The sequence below is a fragment of the Cuculus canorus genome, chromosome 24 (assembly GCF_017976375.1).
Source record: "Cuculus canorus isolate bCucCan1 chromosome 24, bCucCan1.pri, whole genome shotgun sequence".
NCBI lineage: Eukaryota > Metazoa > Chordata > Aves > Cuculiformes > Cuculidae > Cuculus > Cuculus canorus.
The window spans coordinates 335,600-355,816 of NC_071424.1; the positions used below are offsets into that span (position 1 = coordinate 335,600).

General features: G+C 58.7%; 1 protein-coding gene across 6 annotated transcripts in view; it reads right to left on the reverse strand.

The window, feature by feature from the left end:
- The window catches only part of PLEKHA6 (pleckstrin homology domain containing A6), a 50,647-nt gene extending 31,693 nt beyond the window's left edge, over positions 1-18,954 (reverse strand). The window contains exons 1-3 of one of the 6 annotated variants that reach the window (XM_054087236.1): positions 18,735-18,954; positions 18,262-18,338; positions 17,637-17,694 (exon numbers count right to left, since the gene is read on the reverse strand). In XM_054087236.1, the coding sequence (XP_053943211.1) occupies positions 17,637-17,694; positions 18,262-18,338; positions 18,735-18,817 (218 nt within the window). In that variant the 5' untranslated portion in view covers positions 18,818-18,954. Of the gene's footprint in view, positions 1-2,095; positions 2,272-14,131; positions 14,286-17,636; positions 17,695-18,261; positions 18,339-18,734 lie in introns of those variants that run through there. The other 5 variants (XM_054087239.1, XM_054087253.1, XM_054087251.1 and 2 more) reach the window with 5 other exon arrangements.
- Positions 18,955-20,217: the final 1,263 nt, after the last annotated feature.

A 20,217-nucleotide genomic window follows, 5' to 3' on the forward strand; every position in this document is an offset into this window, starting at 1 on the left:
ATCAGGACAGTTCCAGGCTGAACGTGTGCCAGCTTTCCACTTCCCAGAAATCCCATTTGCAAGTAAGCCAGTTGCCAGTTCCCCCGTCTTCTCCAGCATCACGTAAATAAACGCCGCCCCAGCCCTCCCTTTGCCCCAGTGGGGAGATGCAGCCTTTGGGATCCAACCACAGCCCAGCCTCCAGCTCCAGCCCTGCATCCACTGCCGTGCCCGGGAAGCTGGTGGGACGGGAGTTGCTCAGCGGGGCTGGTGCTGGAGCTGGGCCAGTCCCAGCCCAGTAAGGGCCCTTGGCCACGCCTTTGCCATGGGAGGTGCAGCCTGGATGAGCCCTTCGCCAACGCACCCGCCCGCAGTGTCACCCCAAGGATGCTCGCAGGCAGTGGGGGACAAGGAGCTGCATCAGGTTTACGTGAGGGGCGCAAGCGCGGCAGCTGTCCTCCACAAGGAACTGGTTTGCTCGGTGCTTGTGCTCAGAGGCTTGTGCTGCGTTTCCAGAGGGCAGAGATGGGCTGATACACAAGAAGACTACTTGGGCGCCAGAGAGATGGGAGATCCCTTTGCCAGCTGCCTCCAGCAGGGTTGTTCCTGCTTTCCTGTGGGTTTGGGTCAGGGAAGGACATTCCACATGCGTGGAAACCAGCAGCCCCAGCCCACTCTGGCCCAGAAGTCACTGGGAATGAGGGGAAGGGACGAGGGAATGTGATCACAAACCTCAACTCCTTAGGAAACCAGTAAGTGGAAAAGACCATGCACTTGACTTGCCCAGATGTGTTCCCCCTCCGCATGTGTCTCCCTGCCTCAGCAGCTCGGAGCAGAAGAACCACAGAAGTGGCATCCCAGCTCTGCACCGTGCTGGGCATCTCCGGAAGCTGCTAAAGGTCTCTCCTTGTCACAGATTTAATTAGTGGTCCTGCAGCACTGGGATGGAGTGAAGGACATGCCATCAGCTCCATGCATCGCTCCAGACCAGAGCCCAGTTCTTCAATTACCGTCACTAGAGAAAGGAGCAGGATGGTGCCAAGACCAGGCTCAGCTACGGACTCACCACCCTGACAGTGCTGGAGAGCAGTTGGGAGATCACTCCCATCTCCTGAGCATCCCTACAGATCACTGGGAGGGATGGGAGGGAAACCACAGCCATCCTGTACTACAGACCAAAGAAGACCTACAACAGCCCCATGCTGCTGCCAGCTGCCCCACAGGGGCTGCAGCACCCTCCGCTGCTCAGTGCTGGCTCCATCCTCTCTCCTGGCTGCTCTGTGAGATGGCAGTGGCTCAGATGGAGGAAAGGAAAGGGCTTTTCCAGGTGCCAGGAAAGCACAGGGAGGCATGGCAGGGTACAGCAGGGTACAGCAGAGGGTACAGCAGAGTTTTGCTTTAAAAAAGCCTTTCTCAAAATACTCTTTTAACAGAATGAAGCAGGCGACACAGCTGGATCTCTCCCCTAGGAAAAGGGATTTTAAGCAGCGATTCCAGGAGATCACAGCATTATTCCGCAGCTGGATGAGAGAAGTGCAGAGACTGCAGCTCCCCAAGGCTTCAGAGCAGGGACTGCAGCTCCCCAAGGCTTCAGAGCCAGCCCAAGGCACAGAGCACAAATACAACCCCTCCTAGCCATGAACCGACGGATGGGCAGGATCCCACCCCACATCCCAGGTGGAAGCGGAGCTGTGTGTACACGCTTGGGTGCTTCTGCCCCACTCCCAGCTCTGCCAGCCTTATCGTGCTGCCACACCTTCCATTTAGCTCCCTGTGAGGAGTTTAACCCCTGCAAGAGCACAGACGGGCTTTCCCGCGCTGTGCCCAGTGGGATGCGATGCCCGCCTGTGGGCACGGTGTAATTCCCTCCATCGTGTTGACATTCAGAGCTACATTCACAGCCATCCACCCCACCGGCCCTTGCCCACTCTGCCACCATCCTCCAGCAAAGCTGAGCTCGCTGGCTGCCCCGTTGCAGTGCAAACCCCTCCAAGCATCTCCATCCCCTTTGCTCCGTCCTTGGCAGCTCTTCCTCCATCCACCCTGGTACCCTCCATCCCCTCAGTCACACGGACCAGGCTGTGAGGACAGAGTGCCCACGGTTGGCTCAGCCTACCTGTTTGCCGCACCAGCCGCGGGGAGGGTGGTGGGTTTGGTGCCAAGGCGAGGAGCCCTGGGATGGTGGGGATGGGGGAGAAGCGTCAGCCGCCTCTGAGAGCCGCCACGTTCAAGCGCAGCAGCAGGGACGGATCAGCTGATAAGTGAGGTCTGAAATCTGAAACGGCAGGTTGGCTCCTTCCTATATAAACAGGCGCTTGCACACACACACACACACCCTGTGCGCGCCAGCTCTCACGCCACTCCCGCTGCTCCCGGCCACGCCAGGCAGCCGCCAGCCCTGGGAACGGCCACATTGCCCAGCTGGCACCATGGACTGAACCCCCTACCACCAGTCCTGGCCCTAAACACGCTGGCACCAGCTCAAAGCAAAGTGTGATCGTAGATTCATAGAATCATAGAATGGTTTGAGTTGGTAAGGACCTTAGAGCCCATCCAGGTCCACCCCATGCCGTAGGCAGGGACACCTCCCACCGGATCAGGGGCTCCAAGCCCCATCCAACCTGGCCTTGAACACCTCCAGCAATGGGGCAGCCACGACTGCTCTGGGCAACCTGGGCCAGGGCCTCCCCACCCTCACAGGAGAACACTTCTTCCTAAGACCTCATCTCAGTCAGGTTTATCTCAATCTCATGCTGGTTTATGTAGTGTTTCAGACGTATTTGCATTCCCTGGGCAGCAGGAGATGGATCCATGCACTGGGAAAGGGGCAGGGACCCACAGGTGGGCACCATCTGGGCACCACCTGCCTGGGTTAAAACCAGCATTAGGAAGAAAGCAAACAGTGCATTTAACCCCATTAAACATGTTGGAGGGACTCAGCACCATGCTGGATCAGCTCATGGAGTGCCTGCAGTCACAGGAAATTTTGGTCCCCCTCCCTCAGTGGTGATGGGCAGTGATGCCAAATGCATGACCCGGGGTGGTGGGCACTCATCACCATCGCTGCTCAGCAGTTCACGCAGCTGAGCCCCTCCACTCACCAGCGCCACTGTGGCTGATAGCCAGAGCGTGGTCGTACCGTGCCACCATGGGACTTCCTCTTACCAGTGCCACCACAGCCGTGTTTCCTCCAGCAGGAGGAAACACTCCAGAAGACAAACCCCTGCCCTGTTTTTCTCAGTTCTCTGGGCTCAGCTACAGCCCAGAACTGGGGCGGCCACATACCATCGGTGAGGCTGGGCTGCGCACACAGCTGCTTGCTTCACCCATGGGGCAAGCGGAGCCATGCAGTTATGCCCTGCTCAGGGACGTGGGACCAGTCCCAGGTGTTGCCCACAGGAAAGGGGAATCTCAAAACTGCTTTGCCTGCTTAGGGTGAAGCCGCTTTGTGGCATGGAGAGGGTCTCCACGGACACATCCAGGAGGACCTCTCCATTGCACAGCTGTGTGCAGCATCCCCACTCTGGGGAACGCGGTGCAGAGAAGAGGCAGCCCATATCTGGGGGTTGCCAGCTCTGTAGGAGTACAGCAATGGGTTCCCCTGTGCTCCTGGGCTGGACCCAGCCAAGGAGTCTCTATCTGGGGTGCAATGAGCCCCACAGTTCTCTGAGCCAGCTCCCCGCCCTGGTTGCACAAGTGGCTCCGGGTGCTGCCGAGCAGCACACAAACAATCCCAGCCTGTTTACGAGCCGGTGGCACAGGGCCCTGGCCGCGGGCAGGGCATCGCCCCAGCCACTTGCATCCCCAGCTCTTGTCACCCTGCGTGATCGCAGGGAGGAAGAACAGGAGAGGCATCAACCCTCAGCCGGCCTCTCTGCAGCTCCCTGGACACCCATTGCCATTCATTCCCCCAAAAGCTGCCACCAGAGCCCCCACGAAAATGCCACCACAGCACAAGGACCCTTCCCAGCTCAGGCACCACCACAATGGGTCTGCCCTGTGCAGCACCTGACCCCCAGCATCTTGCAAAGGTCCTTTGGAAGAGTAAATTTGCCTTTGGAAAGCCTGTATTGACTGGGTGCAAGAGGGATGAGATTTCCTTCCCAGGGCCACCCTGAAGGACTTCAGTCCCTCTTTGGGTCCTCCTGCCCCACTGGGACAGCACCCACCATGCCCTGCAAGCTGCCCTGGCACCAGGCAGCACTTCTGCACGGACATCTCCGCTCTCCAGCTCCTCCAGTGCATTCTGGCACAGACCAGCAGCACCCAAAATTGTCTTCTTCCAGCAAACCATAAATCCAATGGGAACAGAGCAGAGATCACCAGTAAAGTACAGGGCTCCTGCTGGAACAGACTGACATTTTAGGGATTGAGGAGAGAAACTGGGGGCTCCTCCTTAGGTATTTTGAATCCACCACTTCTACTTAAGCACCTAAACGAGCCCACAGTAATTTTCTTGGCCTAAAAAATGGGGGTATTTGTACTTTCTTTTGCTTAAAGAGAAGAAGGGACAGGGTTGAACCTGACACACTGCTCCCAGCTCCAGTTTCTGCATCATCCATGCAATGAAAGATGCATTCTCCACTCATCTGTGGGAGCACGATGGGGTGCTTTGTGCACCCGCTCTGAGGTGTTGAGGAGCTGAGCTGCAAAGGGACCCTGCATTGGTGCCCCCACCCCTCAGTGGGGATACTCAGCCCCCCCGATGCATCCCTGCTGGCCACCCAGCACCACAACACGGATCATCGCTCCCCCCACAGCAACCCGCGCCTGAACCCAAGGTCCTGCTTATCTGCAGCACAAGCATGTCTGGTGATAAGCCCAGTGATAAGATATAGCTCCATGCAGCCTCGCTGCTATCATAAACCTTTCCTCCAGCACTGTGTCCCAAGGCTGAGGAGTTTTGCGCCCCCCAAACACCCTCCCAGCAGTCTCCCCCCATGGCACGTATGCAACCTCTCACTTTGATGAGCTTCAAACTCCAACAGTTGCTTCTTGTTTCCAAATCAGACAATCCACTGGATTCGGGGGAGAGGGGAACAAAAAAAAAAACCAAACCCCAAACCACACAGCAGAGCAAACAATTTGTCTGGGGAAGCCTGGGAGCAAAGCTGGGGGGGCGGGATGGAGGGAGAGAGATGCACACAGCCCAAGAGGTGCACAGAACCCAACTGTGTTAGGCTCGCAATAAAAACTGGAATTGCTAATCATTGCTGCTCAGCCGACCCGAAAGAAGAGACACCGACGAGGAAAACAAACCCACAGGATGCAAGCATGGGGCATGTGGACTTCACCCAGGGCTGACACACAGACCTGAGCCTTCCTCGGATGACTTCTCCTCCTCCTCCTCCTTGCTGTCTCTCCTTTGCCTGCGCTGAGAACCAGGGCTGAGCATCCCCTGCAGGGCGATGCTGCATCCCAGGATGGGAGGATGCAAACAAACTCCAGGGAAGGGAGAGCAGCTCCTGGGGCCACCCCATAAGATGGTCTCTCCCCTGGTGCCCATCCACATCCAGTCCCTTCTCCCTCACACCCGAATTCATCCTGGCACGGCGAAGGGAGGAGACGGCGTGGATTGGCCCATTCCCAGCATGTACACCCCCACCTCTGGCAGAGCAGCCTGGCCTTTCAAATAGGAGGACTTGAGGGAAAAAAAAGACCAAAACAACCCCTCTTCTCCACACGTTTGCCTCCCAGCATCCGTGCCAGGCTATAAATACCCAGCACTCTCCATTCTGGCTGTGGGATGAGGAAGGTTGAGCAGGACCAGAGGTAAATGGTCCAGCAGGGTGGGAGGAAGGGGTCGGAGAGGCACTGGGGAGATGTGGGGCCAGGATGGGGTGGGCAATGCAGGAGCAGGGCACGGTAGCCAAAGGGCAAGCTGGACCTTGCCAGCGGTGGCCGTGCCAGCAAGGAAGAGCGGGGGCAAGGCAGAGGAAATCCCCAAAGGGCCCCAGAGGCAGTGGGACAGCTGCCAGGAGGGAGTGAAAGGCAGCGCTGATGGGCACTGTGGCAGCCTGCCAGGCTGGAGCGGGCACCTCCCAGTGCCCCCAGTGCCATGGAAGGAGCAGAGCGGGATGGGGGCAAGCGCAGAGGAGACCCACTTTCAGGACATCCTGCTCCACATCTCTCCATCCCACGTTGACCCCATGGCAGGCACCGACCCACCCTGGTGTCCATGGAGCAGGACGCTAGCACTCAGAAGGATGTGGGGCCAGTGCCCATGGCCAGGTGCCATGGAACGAGCACAGTGGGAGAGGGGCCAGCACAGAGAAGACAGCCCTTTCAGGACATCCGGCTCCACATGCCTCCATCCCATGTTGACCCCATGGCAGTCACCCATCCACCCCAGAGCAGGACAGGCTCAGGGTGCGATGTCATGGGGAGCAGCCCAGGGCGGGGGAAGCCCTTTGAGGTGCAGCCCCACCACAGGAGTGCTACCTCATTACAGAGCAATTACAGCCTAATTATATGATGGTAACACCCAAAGCCCGATCAGGAAATGGGACTGCTGGGTGCCAGAGAGTGCACGCGTGCACGGGCGCACACACGCGCTCCCCACAATGCCTCAGGAGAGCTCAGGAGAGGAGACATGACACGTCAGAGTGAGGCACCCAGCCCAAGAGAGTGCCCTGGCTTAAATCATTGAATCATAGAATCATTAAGGTTGGAAAAAGCCCTCTAAGCTCAACCAGTTCAACCATCAGCCCAACACCACCATCCTTGCTAAACCATGTCCTCAAGTGCCATGGCTACACAGTTTCTGAACCCCTCCAGGGATGGAGACTTCACCGCTGCCCCGGGCAGCCTCTGCCAGGGCTTTACCACTCTTTCAGTAAAGAAATTGTTCCTAATATCCAATCTAAACCTCCCCTGGCACAACTTAAGGCCATTTCCTCTCACCCTATCACTTGTTACTCAGGAGAAGAATCCTCACTGTACTGCCCAGCTTCTCTCCACCATCCTGCAGCACCTCAGAGGCAGTGGAACACCCTCTGCTGGGCTGACCCAGCCCTGCCCTCCACCACGGCATGCCCTGCACCCCAAAAGCCCCAACACTTGAGCTCTGCTTCAGCAAGGAGCATCTCCATTCCACCAGCCCCATCCTCCTGCCCTTCCCTTGCCTCAAGCCAGCAGTGAGATGCTGGTGCTGAGTCTTGGTCCCACTGGGATGGGAGTTCGGGGTCCACACCTGGAGCTGGGGGTCCATGCGAGGAGTTGGGGGACTGCACAAAGAGCTGGGGCTTCACTCCAAGAGCTGGGGATCCATGCCAAGAGTTGGGGGTCCAGACCCACAAGCATCCTTATGGGAGTCAGAGCAGCCCCATGAGCCTGCTCCCAGCAGGTCCGGGGCTATGGTGGCACCTGGACCAGAGCCACCCTGCCACCTCAGGGACAGGGCAGCCCTGCTCTCAGCCACCACAAGGCCCCTGTGAGCCTGTGCCCAGGATGGCTCCTAACAGCAGGTGAATTTTAACCACATAAATAACATTCCTGCCAGCTCCCTGCCAGCACAACCCTTATCTGTGGAGTGCTAGCACAAGCCTGTCTGCAGCCTGGAGCGGCCACCAGCCCTATGACCATGCCCAATGACACTAGGGAAGGAGATAACTCACTAGGAACATGCAGGTCTGGTGATCACAGGCAGGAGCTGGACCCCCATCACCGTCACCCAGCGCTCTGCCCTGTTCCCCCACAGCTCCATGAGCCCATCCTGGCTGCCAGCGTCTCTTGGGAACAGAGGGGACATTTTGCCACCAAAACCTCCTGTGACAGCAGTGGGGGACAAGGTCACAGCAATAACAGATTGCATCTAACAAGGAGGATGGGGACAGGATGTGAAGCAGCAGCGCTGATGGCTGAAGAAGGGCCTGGCATCTCCTGGCACATAGGGAGAAACAGAAACGAGCTCTTTCCTCCCCTCAGGGAACTCATCACCACGATTGCAACTGAATGGTGGAGCCCAGAGGCCCTGGAGTTTGCATACAGCTCTTGAAACTCTCATCTCCCTGACAAGCAGGAGAGCAGCCGGCAGCCAGAATCGGAGCTCCAAGTGGCCCCCGCGAAAGGTCACTGCGTTTACACATTCACAAAACATGTATTTTAACAAAACAGAGGCAGGAGGAACCCCACGCTCACACAGCAGCTCCGGGACGACGGCAAAGCCCAGCCCACCCTGCCCCAGCCTGGCATCCCCTGGACTTGCCAAGCTGGCACCACACAATTGGCTTTATTATAATCAGACACAGGCAAAACCAGCAGATTTGTATCTCCTGCTTTTGCTTTCTGAGCCCTGAGGGTGCAATCAAAATCTCTGGAAGAATAAAGGCTGGAAAATTAGTTTCAGTGCATCAAGCAGATGGCCGGGGGCTGGGGCTTTGAGGGACCTCCTGCCCCCCAAGCATCCCCTGCAAGAAGGGGCAGAGCTGAGCCCCCCACCAGGGCTGCTGAGGTCCCAGCCCCAAGGACAGCTGTACAGGGGGACGTAAGGACAAGTGACAAGCAATGGCTACTCCAGAGACTGCGAGAGTAGGGGTGAAAAGAGAGAGCAGGAGCCTCCAGCTGCCCTCACAGCGGGTCAAGGATGCTAAAGCTGCAAGAGCTGCTCTCTCCAGCATGGCTGGAAACGGGCAGCCTTGTTCTGCTGCCCTACGCACCCTGGCCTCATCCTGCACCCATCCGCTGGGCCCCGAGAAGCACAAAAAGCCACAACCCCTCCACTGCCAAACCACCTGAGGATTTTCCACTGCTGGAAGTGAATCCCTGCAAAGCCAGGAAGATTCACAGACCGTAACCGCAGAGGGACAGGAGGGGTGGTCAGGCTGAGCCACTGGCATGAATGAACAACCAGGCTGAGCCCATGCCGAGCCACAGCCAGGCTCGCCCTCACCAGCCCCAGCTTTGAATCCACCAGCTCTGGGCTGTAATTAGCCCTCGCCCACCAGAGCACAGGCACCGCACCTCCCACCCACCAGCTGCAGCTCAGCACGCATCGTGGAGGGATCTGGACCTCCCACCCTGGCCAGGCTCCTCCAAACCCGCTTGGGTGCCCAGCCAGGAGCGTGGGGTGCACGGCTGCTGCGAGCAATGCCAGTGGGATGGAGTTTGCGATTTCCCCCTCAAGTCTGGGATGCCCAGCGTGCACATAAACCCCATCCTCACCTGCCACTGAGCACGGTCCCCACTGAGCACACCAGGAAGGATGCTGAGCCCAGCACCCACTGCATCACCCAGGTGAGCAACAGCTCTGCCGCTCAAGCCGATGCTCTGGGACATGGTGAGTGTGATGCTCGCTGCGCCAGCTCATGCAGAACCGGCTGAGCAGGGCTGGGAGGCAGCTGGCACTGCCAGACTGGTCTTGGCTGTCCTACCAGGTACCAACCACAGACGGGAGCTCGACCCACAGCACATCATCCTCCGGGTCTCTGGAACAGGAGCAACACCTGCCAGCTGCACCCCAATACGGGTGATGCCAGTGCCGGTACCCGCAGTAGGTAGCCATGCACTTATTTCCAACGCGGTGCCAAGTGACCCTCACCCAATGCTCCAGGCCCTGGCAGCACCAGCGCTGGAGTGGCTGCTCTGCTGGTGGCGGTTACATAAAGAAGCCTTGGAGGAGAGCTCTGGCTCCAAGTTCTCGGCAACGGCAGGCAGGCAGAGAGGAACAACAGCCTCTCGCTGCACGCACAGCCCTGTCAGCAGCAGCAGTGGGAGGAAGATGGGTGCCGGAGCAGGATGCGGGAGGATGCTCTCTGCTCAGTCACTGAGAAAGCCGTAGGGACAAAACCAACCCCTGTTCCCAGTCCCCCAGGAGCTGGGGACACTATGAGGATGGGGAGGGATTGTACCTGGAGAGAGGAGATGGTGACAGCGGAGAGGACAGCCTGAGCCCCGCGTCGGCCGGATCCTGCTTCCTTGCTCTGAGAACAAAGGGCTGCACTGGAAAGGGCGGCCACGTAATTACCAGTGGGACTTGGGGGCTCAGAGCAGCTGAGCTGCCACCCGAGTCCTGCAGAGCAGGGATGACAACTCTGCTTTAAATAATGAGAGGAGCATCTAGCGGCTGTTTTGAGACCCGGGGTGGTGAAAGAAAACCCTGAACTGCCCCGATCTGCCAGACTGGAGCAGCAGGGCAGGCAGGGAGATGGACACGGTGCAGGGGGACCAGCACAGGCAGGGGGATCAGCACAGCGCAGGGTGTTTATGACAGGATGCCAGGCACACACAAAAGCCATCTCATTATCTCCTAATTAGTGCTTTGCCAGCTCCTGCAATTAACACTCATGCAAACGACTGTTGTTGAGGTAAACAGAGGGTTAGAAGCACCCTAGAGAGCTGGGGGTCCTGGCAGGGTGCAGACCACCCATGGGCATGCACCGAGGAGCTGGTGGCCCAGGTGCCGAGCCCAGGAGGGTCCAACCCTCCTCCCTCAGCTGCTCCAGGAGAGCCTACGAGGATGCCATGCCCTGCATGGGAGCAGGAAGGACCTTGTGAGCCTGGTGACACTGCCCAGAGCATCCCAGAGGAGCAGGACATCACCCAGCACCACGCAGCAGGGAGCACCCAAGCTCCCACAGGGAGAGGAAGGGAAACTTTCTGCCAAGCTCAGCCTGTGACTTCTGAGCAGCCAGGGTTGGACTCCAGGCTGCGGGTCCTGCCTCGAAGATGTCCAAGCCACACCTCCCCCTGCACAGCTAGGTGTTTATTTGAAAGTTGTCTCCTTTAGGAACATCAAAGGAAAGCAGTCACCCAGGTCTTAAATGGCCTTTCTCCAGCTGACCCAGAAACATGGATCAAGAGCTGTCTCATCCCTTAATTGAGAAGTTGGTGACTTTGAATCTTTATTAAAGAGCTTTAGTGAATTCACAGATTAAGGGCACAAGCGGCCACTGCGATCATCTAACCTGATTCCCTGCATACCACAGCCCAAGCAACCTCGCCCTGCAGCCCAGGGAGCCCTCGCCGGGCTCTGCCGTGGAGTGAAAAGTAAAATAAAACCAGAACCACTCTGGAAACCAGCAGGACCCAACCTGCCTTCAAAGAAACAACCCATTCCCAGGGTATTTTCCAGCTACGGATGCTGGAAGAGGCACACAGGGGATTGTCAGAAAATGCGTGCCCCCTCCCTTTTCCCTGCAGGTCACCGCTGCCTCATCAGCCCATCATCCCATGCCAGGGGATGCTCCACAGCAATACATGAACTCGGGAGTGGTTTTGCAGAGCAGGGCTGGCAGGGCACAAGGCACTCGACTTCCCACTCTGTGGTGGTGCCTGTGGGGCGGTGGGAAGGGGCTGAGGCCGGAGCAGGGCTTCCCCAGGTGGGTGCAGGGCTGCCAGATCCCAGGAAAAAAATGAGGCTAAAGAGGAGACGGCACATTCCTCAATGTACTATTTCTGCCTGCTGCGGCTTATCATGTTTCAAGCGAAGGAAAACAGAAGAGGGGGATGCTACTACAAATGCTTGAGAGAGAGAGGAGCAGCTAAGGAGCTGTGCTTTCCCCTCCAGTGAGCAAAGACTGGAGAAATCCCCAGCCCAGCTGCCTCACAGGGGCACAGATGGAGCAAAAAACAACCCAAACCTTTGCGAGCTGCTAAGGGTTCAGGGGATTAAGCCCCACACTGCTTGTCCAGGTTGATATTTGTGTTCAATGGTGCCAGGCCTGGCTGCAGAGCAGCGGCGTGTGTGGGTCTGCACACACATGTGCACGCGTGCACGCCCAGCGAGCCGCGGCTGGCACACAGGGTGACGCTGAAGTATCTTCTCCATGGTGGGCAGGAGGCAGAGGGGCACGGCCGCTGGTACCCTCACTGCAATCACTACTCGACGCAGCCACTTCATCCCAGCAGTGCCAGGCATGGAGCTCACCCTCCTGCCTGCTCCTGCCCGTCCCTCCTCATCTCTGCCAGCCCAGCAGCTGCTCCTGATGGTTTCTATGGGAACTCAGGAGGAAAACACGGATTCTAGCAAGACCAGTGCCAGCCCTGGCAAGCCCAAACCCAGGCGGCGAGCTGCCCCATCATGGGTACCCTTGCTCAGGACAGCAAGGACCCCTTGCCATAGCTTCACTCCCCAAGGGGACTGGGACCGCCAGGGATGCAAGCAGGGTGATGGGGTTCTGGGAGCCAGGATGGTGCTGTTGGCCCAGTGCAGTGGGGATGGGGTGCTGGGCTGCACCACCTAGGCAGGCTGCAGCCAGAGGGGACAGGCTTTGTGCTCGCCATGTGATTTTTAGCAGACGCTCAAGAATTTTAATGCCTCGGACATCCCCTCTCTGGATATCCTAATCCCAGCTCTGGTTCTGGGGGGGTGACGGAGCCAGGCATCCCCCAGCCTCAGCTCCTGGAATCCGGAGGAGGGAAGGAGGCTCAGGACCACACTGAGAAGCCCCGTCCTCTCCTGGTAGAGAGAAGGGGCAGATCTGAGCAGGATGTGAGCTCTCCTTCCTCCAAGTAAAATGCCAGTGGGGTTCAGGGGAAGGAATCAGAGTGGCTGCGTGCATATACACAGCCCAGTGTGTGTGCACACGCGTGTGTGTGGCTGTGCACCACAGGATAAGCCCTACTGAGAGCAATGGTGCGGGGAGCAGTCCCCGCTCCTACCCTGCGCTCAGCTTTGTGGATGCACAGCGGGATGCAGACGCTCTTGACGTGAAGAAGTGGGAGAAACCAACGGGTGCTGCTGATTCCTGACTGCAGAGCCAGCACGCAGCACCGCAAACAGCATTGCCTGCCTGGAAGGATGTCTCCTGCAGATAATGCCACCCTGGTTCCCTCCGTGCTCGGTCCCTGGCAAGCCTATCTGCACTGTGCACACCCCAGGATGGCCACGCACTCCCTTCCCACCACAGCTTCCCTCCTGCCTCCTCACATGGAGGGATTACCCAGGGCTCCAGCAGCCATCTGGAGTGGGGAGCCGGCCCCCAGCACCCAAGAGACCGCGGCACACGTCATGGGTGGAACGGCAGGGCCAGGCGATACGGATCGAACTGTGCACACGGAACTCAGCCCTCCCACGCCACAGCACAGCCCACGGGGGATGGCAAAGACCCTGCAAAGGGGAGATGGAAGGGCTGTCCCTCCCTCTACAGAGGGGCACCGCGACCGGAGCTGGGGCCTCACCAGTTCCCAAGGGAGGATGGCCTGGGGTGGCCAATCCAGCCCCTTCCGCTGGGGTTTAATTGACTTGTGGCGTATTTAATATTCCCCATCATGTGATGAATCAGACCCTGTGCCTTCAGATCTAACAGCGGCACAACAAAGCTGCAATTGACTGCTCGGGGTAGCGGCTGTGGCTCGTGCATCGTCTCCAGCACCACCAGCCACCTCGATGCAGAGGGGGCCAAGCAAGCCCAGCATCTCGCAGGCAGCTTTGCATCCTTCACTCTTGCTCTCTGCCAAGGAGGGGGAGGCTGGCTCTCTGCTAGCAAGCAGGCAGGAGCTGCAAAGCCAGGGAAGCGCTCAAATCCCTGGGAAGCGTCAGACATAGACATCTTGGGCTCCATCCATCACAGCCCATCCTCGCTGCAACCTCAGCAAAGCACCCGGCCGTGGGGACCAGCCCCAACACGCAGAACTCGGAGGATCTGGGCCATGCAAGCTCCTCATCCCCATTACGAGGGTTTGGGGGTGCTGAGCCATGAGTCCAAAAGCTGTGTCTCTCCCAAAGCCTTGGTTCAGCTGAGTCCCAGCCTGGGGGACCCCAGCCCGCAGCTGCAGGGTCCACGTACACAACCCAGCACACAAGCGCGCTGCACAGACAGCTTGGGGGTCCGGGGACACTACCCAGCACACGAAAACACTGTGGGGACACCTCAGGGGTCCCCATATTTCACCAAAAGCACAGCAGGAGGAGCAAGGGGTGCAGGGGGAGCCTGGTCCCCGGCCCCTCAGGCAGCTGGGAGGTGCTGGCTCTGCAGTGCACCCCACTTTGGCCATGGGTGCACTCAGGGCACCCTGCTTTGTCCATGAGGTGCATTTAGGACAGCCTGCAGGAGCTGGGACCCCCCCGGCTGCAGCACAGGTGTCTCCCCCTCCTTCCCTAAGACAGCACCCCTGCACAGCTCCCCCCTCCCCAGCACACGTCCCCGATGAGAGGATGTTCTGCCGCGAGGAGGAGGAGGAGGAGGAAGGGAGCCGCGGTGCGAGCACTCACCGTGCGGGGAGGGCAGCGACCGAACCCCCCCCGCTGCCTACGGGCTCAGCATCCTCCGGGCCAGTCCCAGCCGGAGCCGGAGCCGCATCCCGAGCTGGAGCCGGAGCCGGAGCTGGGCATGCTCGGGGGCTGCCGAGCTGCACGTGATGCCGAGCTGGCACCGAGCACGGCGGGGGGGCCGCTCCCACCGCCCCCGCCCCGCCATCCCCCGGCCTGTCCCCTCGGGGCACAGCACCGCCCCCCCCCGCATCACTTGGAGGACGGGGGACACACACAGATCCTGCATCCCCCTGCATCACCTGGGGGACCTGCGGCTATGCTGCCTCCCTCTGCGTCTTTTGGGGGGACCCGTAACCACATTGCTGTCCCGTGCATCACTCTGGGGACCCGCGACCATGCTGCTCCCCCACCCCACTCCCCTCACCACTTGGGGGATGGAGGAGACACCACAACTGCCCTTCCTGCACACATTCTGCATCCCCAGGGGAGCAGCCTGGACCACGCTGCCAACCTGCATCCCCCCTGCATCACCTGGGGGAGCTGCAACTGCACTGCCCTCCCCCTGCAGCCCTTCGGGGTTGCAGTAGTGATTTGTGCTCCCCCCTTGCATCTCAGCATCAGAGGACAGCCCAGACCACACTTTTCACTGCATCCCACATCTCTCTGGGCAGAGGAGCCCATCAGTTCCCAGCCAGGCCCATGGGACCCACTGCAGGGGGTCAGGCAGCAAGCCCAGGCTCTGCACCCCAGTCTCCCTGCCTGCAGGGAGGATGCAGCACACAGAAGATGGGCAGCAAAACAACTCCACAACCACAGCTTGATCTCTGGAGCACAAAGGCCATCACTCCATCCCCCAGGCCATGCTGAGAGCCAGTAATGGGTCAGACAGGGATGGCAGGACCTTTCCCTAGCCCTGCTCAGGCCTCTAGCCTTAGCCCCGTGGCAGGATGACCCCAGGCTGTAGAGTTGGGTGCTTGCAAAGGTGCTGGGGAGCCGCAATTTCCAGCCCTACAGCAATGGCACCGTGCCCTAATCTATGGCACTGCCCTACTTCTGGCTGTCCAAGCTAGCAGGCATCACACCCAGGACCTCGCCTGCGCAGCCAGAGGCTCAGACCCTGTCGCACACAGGGATCCTTCATCCTTCACAGTTGAGCTGGTATAGGAGAGACATGGTTTCCCCATGAAAGGAAAGCCGGCGGCTGCCCCTGATCCTATAATCCCCCCATTAGCCACATGGCATTAGGGGCTGTGGAGGGGGTGGCTTTCACTGGATGCTCCCCCTTCCTTCCCCCGCAGCCCTGGGCAAGATCCTCCCTCCCTGCCAGCCCAGGGCAGAGGGACCCCTGCACCCCCAATGCTGTTGAAGTATCCTTTCCCTGAGGTCACTGTCCCCAGCCATTCAGTGGGGACTGGGGTGACTCTGCACCCTCCTGCTGCCCAGGAGAACCCCAAGAAATGAAAACCAGCCTGGGAAAACCATGAGGAACGGGAAGCTGTGCTGCTTTCAGGGCAGCACAGCCAGGCAGCCCCTAGCTCCAGCCACACATGCATCCCAGCCAGGTTGGGGACCGGTTGTTGTTCTCGACCCCCCTGCACAGACGCAAGATCTGTGGTGCTGCTGCATCTGCTCCCAGCTGCATCTCAGCCCGAGGCTGCAGACACAGGAGGGCCTTTTCTTCTGCAGGCAGGAACAGGGTGGAAAAGAGCCCTTTTCTGGCAGCACCCAGGCAGACCATAGGGCTGGGTTCTGCCCTCCCACACCCTGGGGTCAGCACAGGCAGGAGGATGCCCAGCATCGCATGCAGCCAGCGGTTCCTTCTCTGCAGCTGGGCCCTGCACACGTGTGCAGCAACGTGCAGGGCATGCATCGCTGCGCCAGCCTCAATGCCACCTTGTGGGTGCTGTCGCAAAGGCAGGAGCCAGTGCAGCCTGACACAACAGGGCTAAAGGGAGCAGCTCCCACTCGGAGACCCCAACTCCAGCACAGACCTGCTCCCACCCCACTGTGGCGTTTCCAGCCCAGGGAATCACAGGCACAGGGAACACGTTGAGCACACAGTGGTGGCGACGGCGGGGGCAGACGGCTCCTGTGACGGAGAAACATTGCAGTCGTGCTCCAGGCATGCAGCTCGAACCTGATCGGGAGGTTCACTACCGCAGCCCTCACCCAGCAAGCCCCACTGCCAGCCACGTTTGTGGCTGCACGACTCAAACCCGGGGCTGATTCAAGGACACCTTGGCTCTGCACGACAGATTAGACTGGATAATCCAGGTTCTTTCCTCTAGCTCTCGGCCCACCTTGAGATCTTTGCTCTCACCGGGTTTACTGCTGTCTGAGCACACCTAGAAATCTCGGTCTGTGCCAGATAGGGATGGGCTCAAAGATCCTGGTTCAAACACCCCAACCCAGCAGGACCTGGAGCCCTGCGTGACACAAGGTGACAGCAGTAGCTCAGCCTGTCTAGACACCAACATCAGCCCACCAAGGTCCCGGTTCCTGGACTGGAGGCAAGGAGGGGACAAGAGACAATGGGAAACAACCTGCTGGGATGAGCCAGGGCTCTTGGAGCAATGCCTCGGGCCAGATCCTCACTGAGTTACCGGTTTGCACCAGCAAGCACAGCCAGCTGCATGCCTTGGGCAGCGCATGCCCCAGGGATCCTTTGCACCACTGAGCTCCTTTCCACAAGGGTAGGGTGCTGTGGGGTCCTGGAGGAAGCCTCCACTAGGCTCCAGGGGACCTTTCCCTGAGGAAAGACACAGGGAGGGGGTTGGCTGGCTCGCCCACACCACTCGAGCTCCCAGAGCCCTCAGCAGAGACATTTGCATCTGAAGTAGTGAGCACAGGAGCTCCCTTTTGCACAGGGAAGGGCAAGATTCACCTGTCGCAGCAGCACTGATTGCAGGATCCAGGGGCAGAACATGGCCCAGAGCTGAGTTTGGAGCCTGCTAATTATACACAGGGACTGCCACAGCCACACAGAGATGAGTAACTCCAGCCTGGCCTCAGTGCTATGCTGGCACAAGCTTTTGCTCTCTGCTAAAGCTCACCGTGCCCGAATCTGCAGGGCTCACTCGTCACAGCATCCAAGCAGTCTCTGAGACACAGCCCCGCACATGTCTACCAAACCCAACATGCTGCTTTCTCTCCAGACAGCAGGAGCTTCAATTTATTCAGCTGCTGGGACCACGGCACCATCACAGCCACGTCCACAGCAGCATGGGACAAGGCACAGCAGGGTCACAGCACAATCCACCCAGCAGATCCGAACATGCATGGACCCTGTCCCCATTCCCTAGCAAGTGCTGTGCTCCAACACCTCCCAAGCCAAATTTTCACTGTCCTGGTCCTCCACGAGGCTGGATGACAGCAGCCTGCGCAAGCATTTTGGTAGCGGCTGCCTCTGGGCAGAGACAAACCCAGGGAGGTGCATCCTCCAAGGGTACAATGGCACTCGCAAGCAGGAGGTAGAAGCTTCTCCCTGCAGCCCCTTCTCACTTACTTGATGAAGTAGAGGCCGCCGTACACTGTGGTGTCCACCTCCCAGCCTCGGGGCAGCCCTGGAAGGACAGGGCAGAAGCAGTGACCAACCCCCTTGCCATACGCAGCCCCTATCCTCCCTGCCCATGCCCTGCTGCAGGCTGGGGTGTTGCAGATCCTTCAGCCCAACAGATTTGCAGCCAGATGGCTTGCAGTGCTTGGTATCACACCAAGGCCCCACTTCACCAAGAGGAGACCCTCTGCAGGAGGCAGCACAGGAGAAGACAGGAGCACATGGGCAGGGAGCCAGGGGATGGTCATGAACTTGTGAGGTGCTGTGTCATGCCATAGGCAGCTCTCATACACTCCACCAGCATCAGGACCAGAGACCAGAGGGAGCCTCTCTGTGGAAGGAAACTCTTAAAGGCCTGCCAAGAACACCTCTCCAAATAGAAACCCCATTCCTGAGGGATGCAACATCGCCTCGGGCATCATTCAACGCCTCCCAGCCCTCCCCAGCTGCTCCCACTGGCTCAGCTTCTCGGGACTCCTTGCATTTCCGAAGGGTTCAGTCCACATCTCCCGATCGTGACCAGTGTCTAGGGAGGGCAGAGAGCAAATTCCAAGACCCTGGAATCACCCCTTACCGGTGCAGGAGAAGTGCCCACTCTGGATGGCATAGCCTGTGCCTGGGTGCACCCAGCTCGTGGACTTGGTTTCATCACTATGAAAGACAAGGAGTGGGACTGTCAGCACACGCGGGTCCAGGGGGCCCCTTCCAATTGCCGGGGAAGGGTCTTTGCAACACATGTTGACTTTTCCAGCCAAAGGAATGGAAAGATGGGATTTTAGGGAAAGAGGGGAACAGCATCCATCAGGCTGGGACAGTGGTGATTCCCAAGGAGAGAGAAGTGGGGGCAAAGGAAGGATGCCCATGTGTGATAGGAAAGCAGCCACATGCAGAGGCTTGCAGCAGGGCTTACCCCTTGTTCCCAGCCCAGATTAAGCCCCCCACGCCCTGCAGCCCCCCAGCCATGCACCCGGCTACCCCCGCACCCCAACTTAAGCCCCATCCCTGCAGCAGCCCCCCTTCCGTGCCAGCTGCCAGGCAGGACCGTACTTGATAAAGAAGATGCGCCCATCCCTGCAGACACCGTAGGTCCACCTGCCCGGCAGGTCCAGCCAGTCAATGTCATCCCCCATGGGGACAGCGGTGGGGGCACTCGGGTGCAGAGAGAAGGGACGGCACCCAGGTCGGGAAGTGCCAACCAACTCCCAGCTCCCCCCCTCGGAGCAACCACTTGCTCAGCTCAGACCTTCCACCCAGACTCTGTTCCCTGCAAATAACCAAGGAGGGAGGGAAAGAAAAAAAATCCCAACCAAACCCATCAAGTTAACCCTCTCAGAGCTGGGTTGTCACCCCGCCTCCAAGCTGGGGTTCAGAGGGCATCCTCCCAGCGCCACGCATGGCTCTTGGAATGACTCTTCGGGGCTAGCCCGTCACAGCTTCCTGCACTGCCTACTCGGTGTAATTACCGTCAATTAACTCGGGGTGAGTAATTATGGTGGTGTTACTTCCCTCTCCTGTTCAGTTTTAAACAATGTCAAATTCTGCCTGTCTGATCTCACAGCCAAGCCGAGGCAGAATGTAGGGCACCCTGATGACTATCGGCAGCGCTTTCAGAGCTCCCAGTGGGTATTTTCTCTCTGCTTATTCTTAGCCGTCAATTAAATGTCTTTTGAGGAGAAAGGTGGGGTCTGGGAGGCACCTGGTCTGGGTGGCTGCGAAGGAGGCAATTGCCCTCGTGCCTTTGTAAAGCTTTGTGAAGGAGAAAGATGCTTGTTCAGGAGAGGCCTGGGAGTTAGAAAGAAAGGGGCTGGACCCCAAAGTAGGGAGGAAAGGGCTTGCCCTGCTGAGCTGAAGTGAAGCCATAGAACCATGGAATGGTTTGGGTCAGAAGGGACCTCAAAGCCCATCCAGTTCCACCCCCTGCCATGGGCAGGGACACCTCCCACTGGATCAGGGGCTCCAAGCCCCATCCAACCTGGCCTGGAACCCCTCCAGGGATGGGGCAGCCACCACTGCTCTGGGCACCCTGGGCCAGGGCCACCCCACCCTCACAGCAAAACATTTCTTCCTAAGGTCTCATCTCAATCTCCCCTCTTTCAGCTTAAAATCCTTCTCCTTTGTCCTTTCCCTGCCCTCCCTGTTCCAGAGCCCCTCCCAGGTTTCCTGTAGCCCCTTTCAGTCCTGGAAGCTGCTCTAAGGTCTCCCCAGAGTCTTCTCTTCTCCAGGCTGAACAAGCCCAGCTCTCAGCCTGACCTCATACAGGAGGTGCTCCAGTCCTCAAATCATCTCTGTGGCCTCCTCTGGACTCCCTCTAATAGATCCCTGGCAGGATTTGGCGAAAGCGGTTCACCTGAAGCCTCAGGAAGGCTATTCTTATAACTCTCTGAACCATTTTGTAGGAAAAAACACATCTAGTTAATCCTAGTGAGTGCATCGGGAAAGCATCTGATGGGACCCCAGTGCAGCAGAGTGATGTCGTGGTCCTGGGCACCGGTTCACCCCTCTGTTTCGTGGGAAAAATGCTTGACTACAA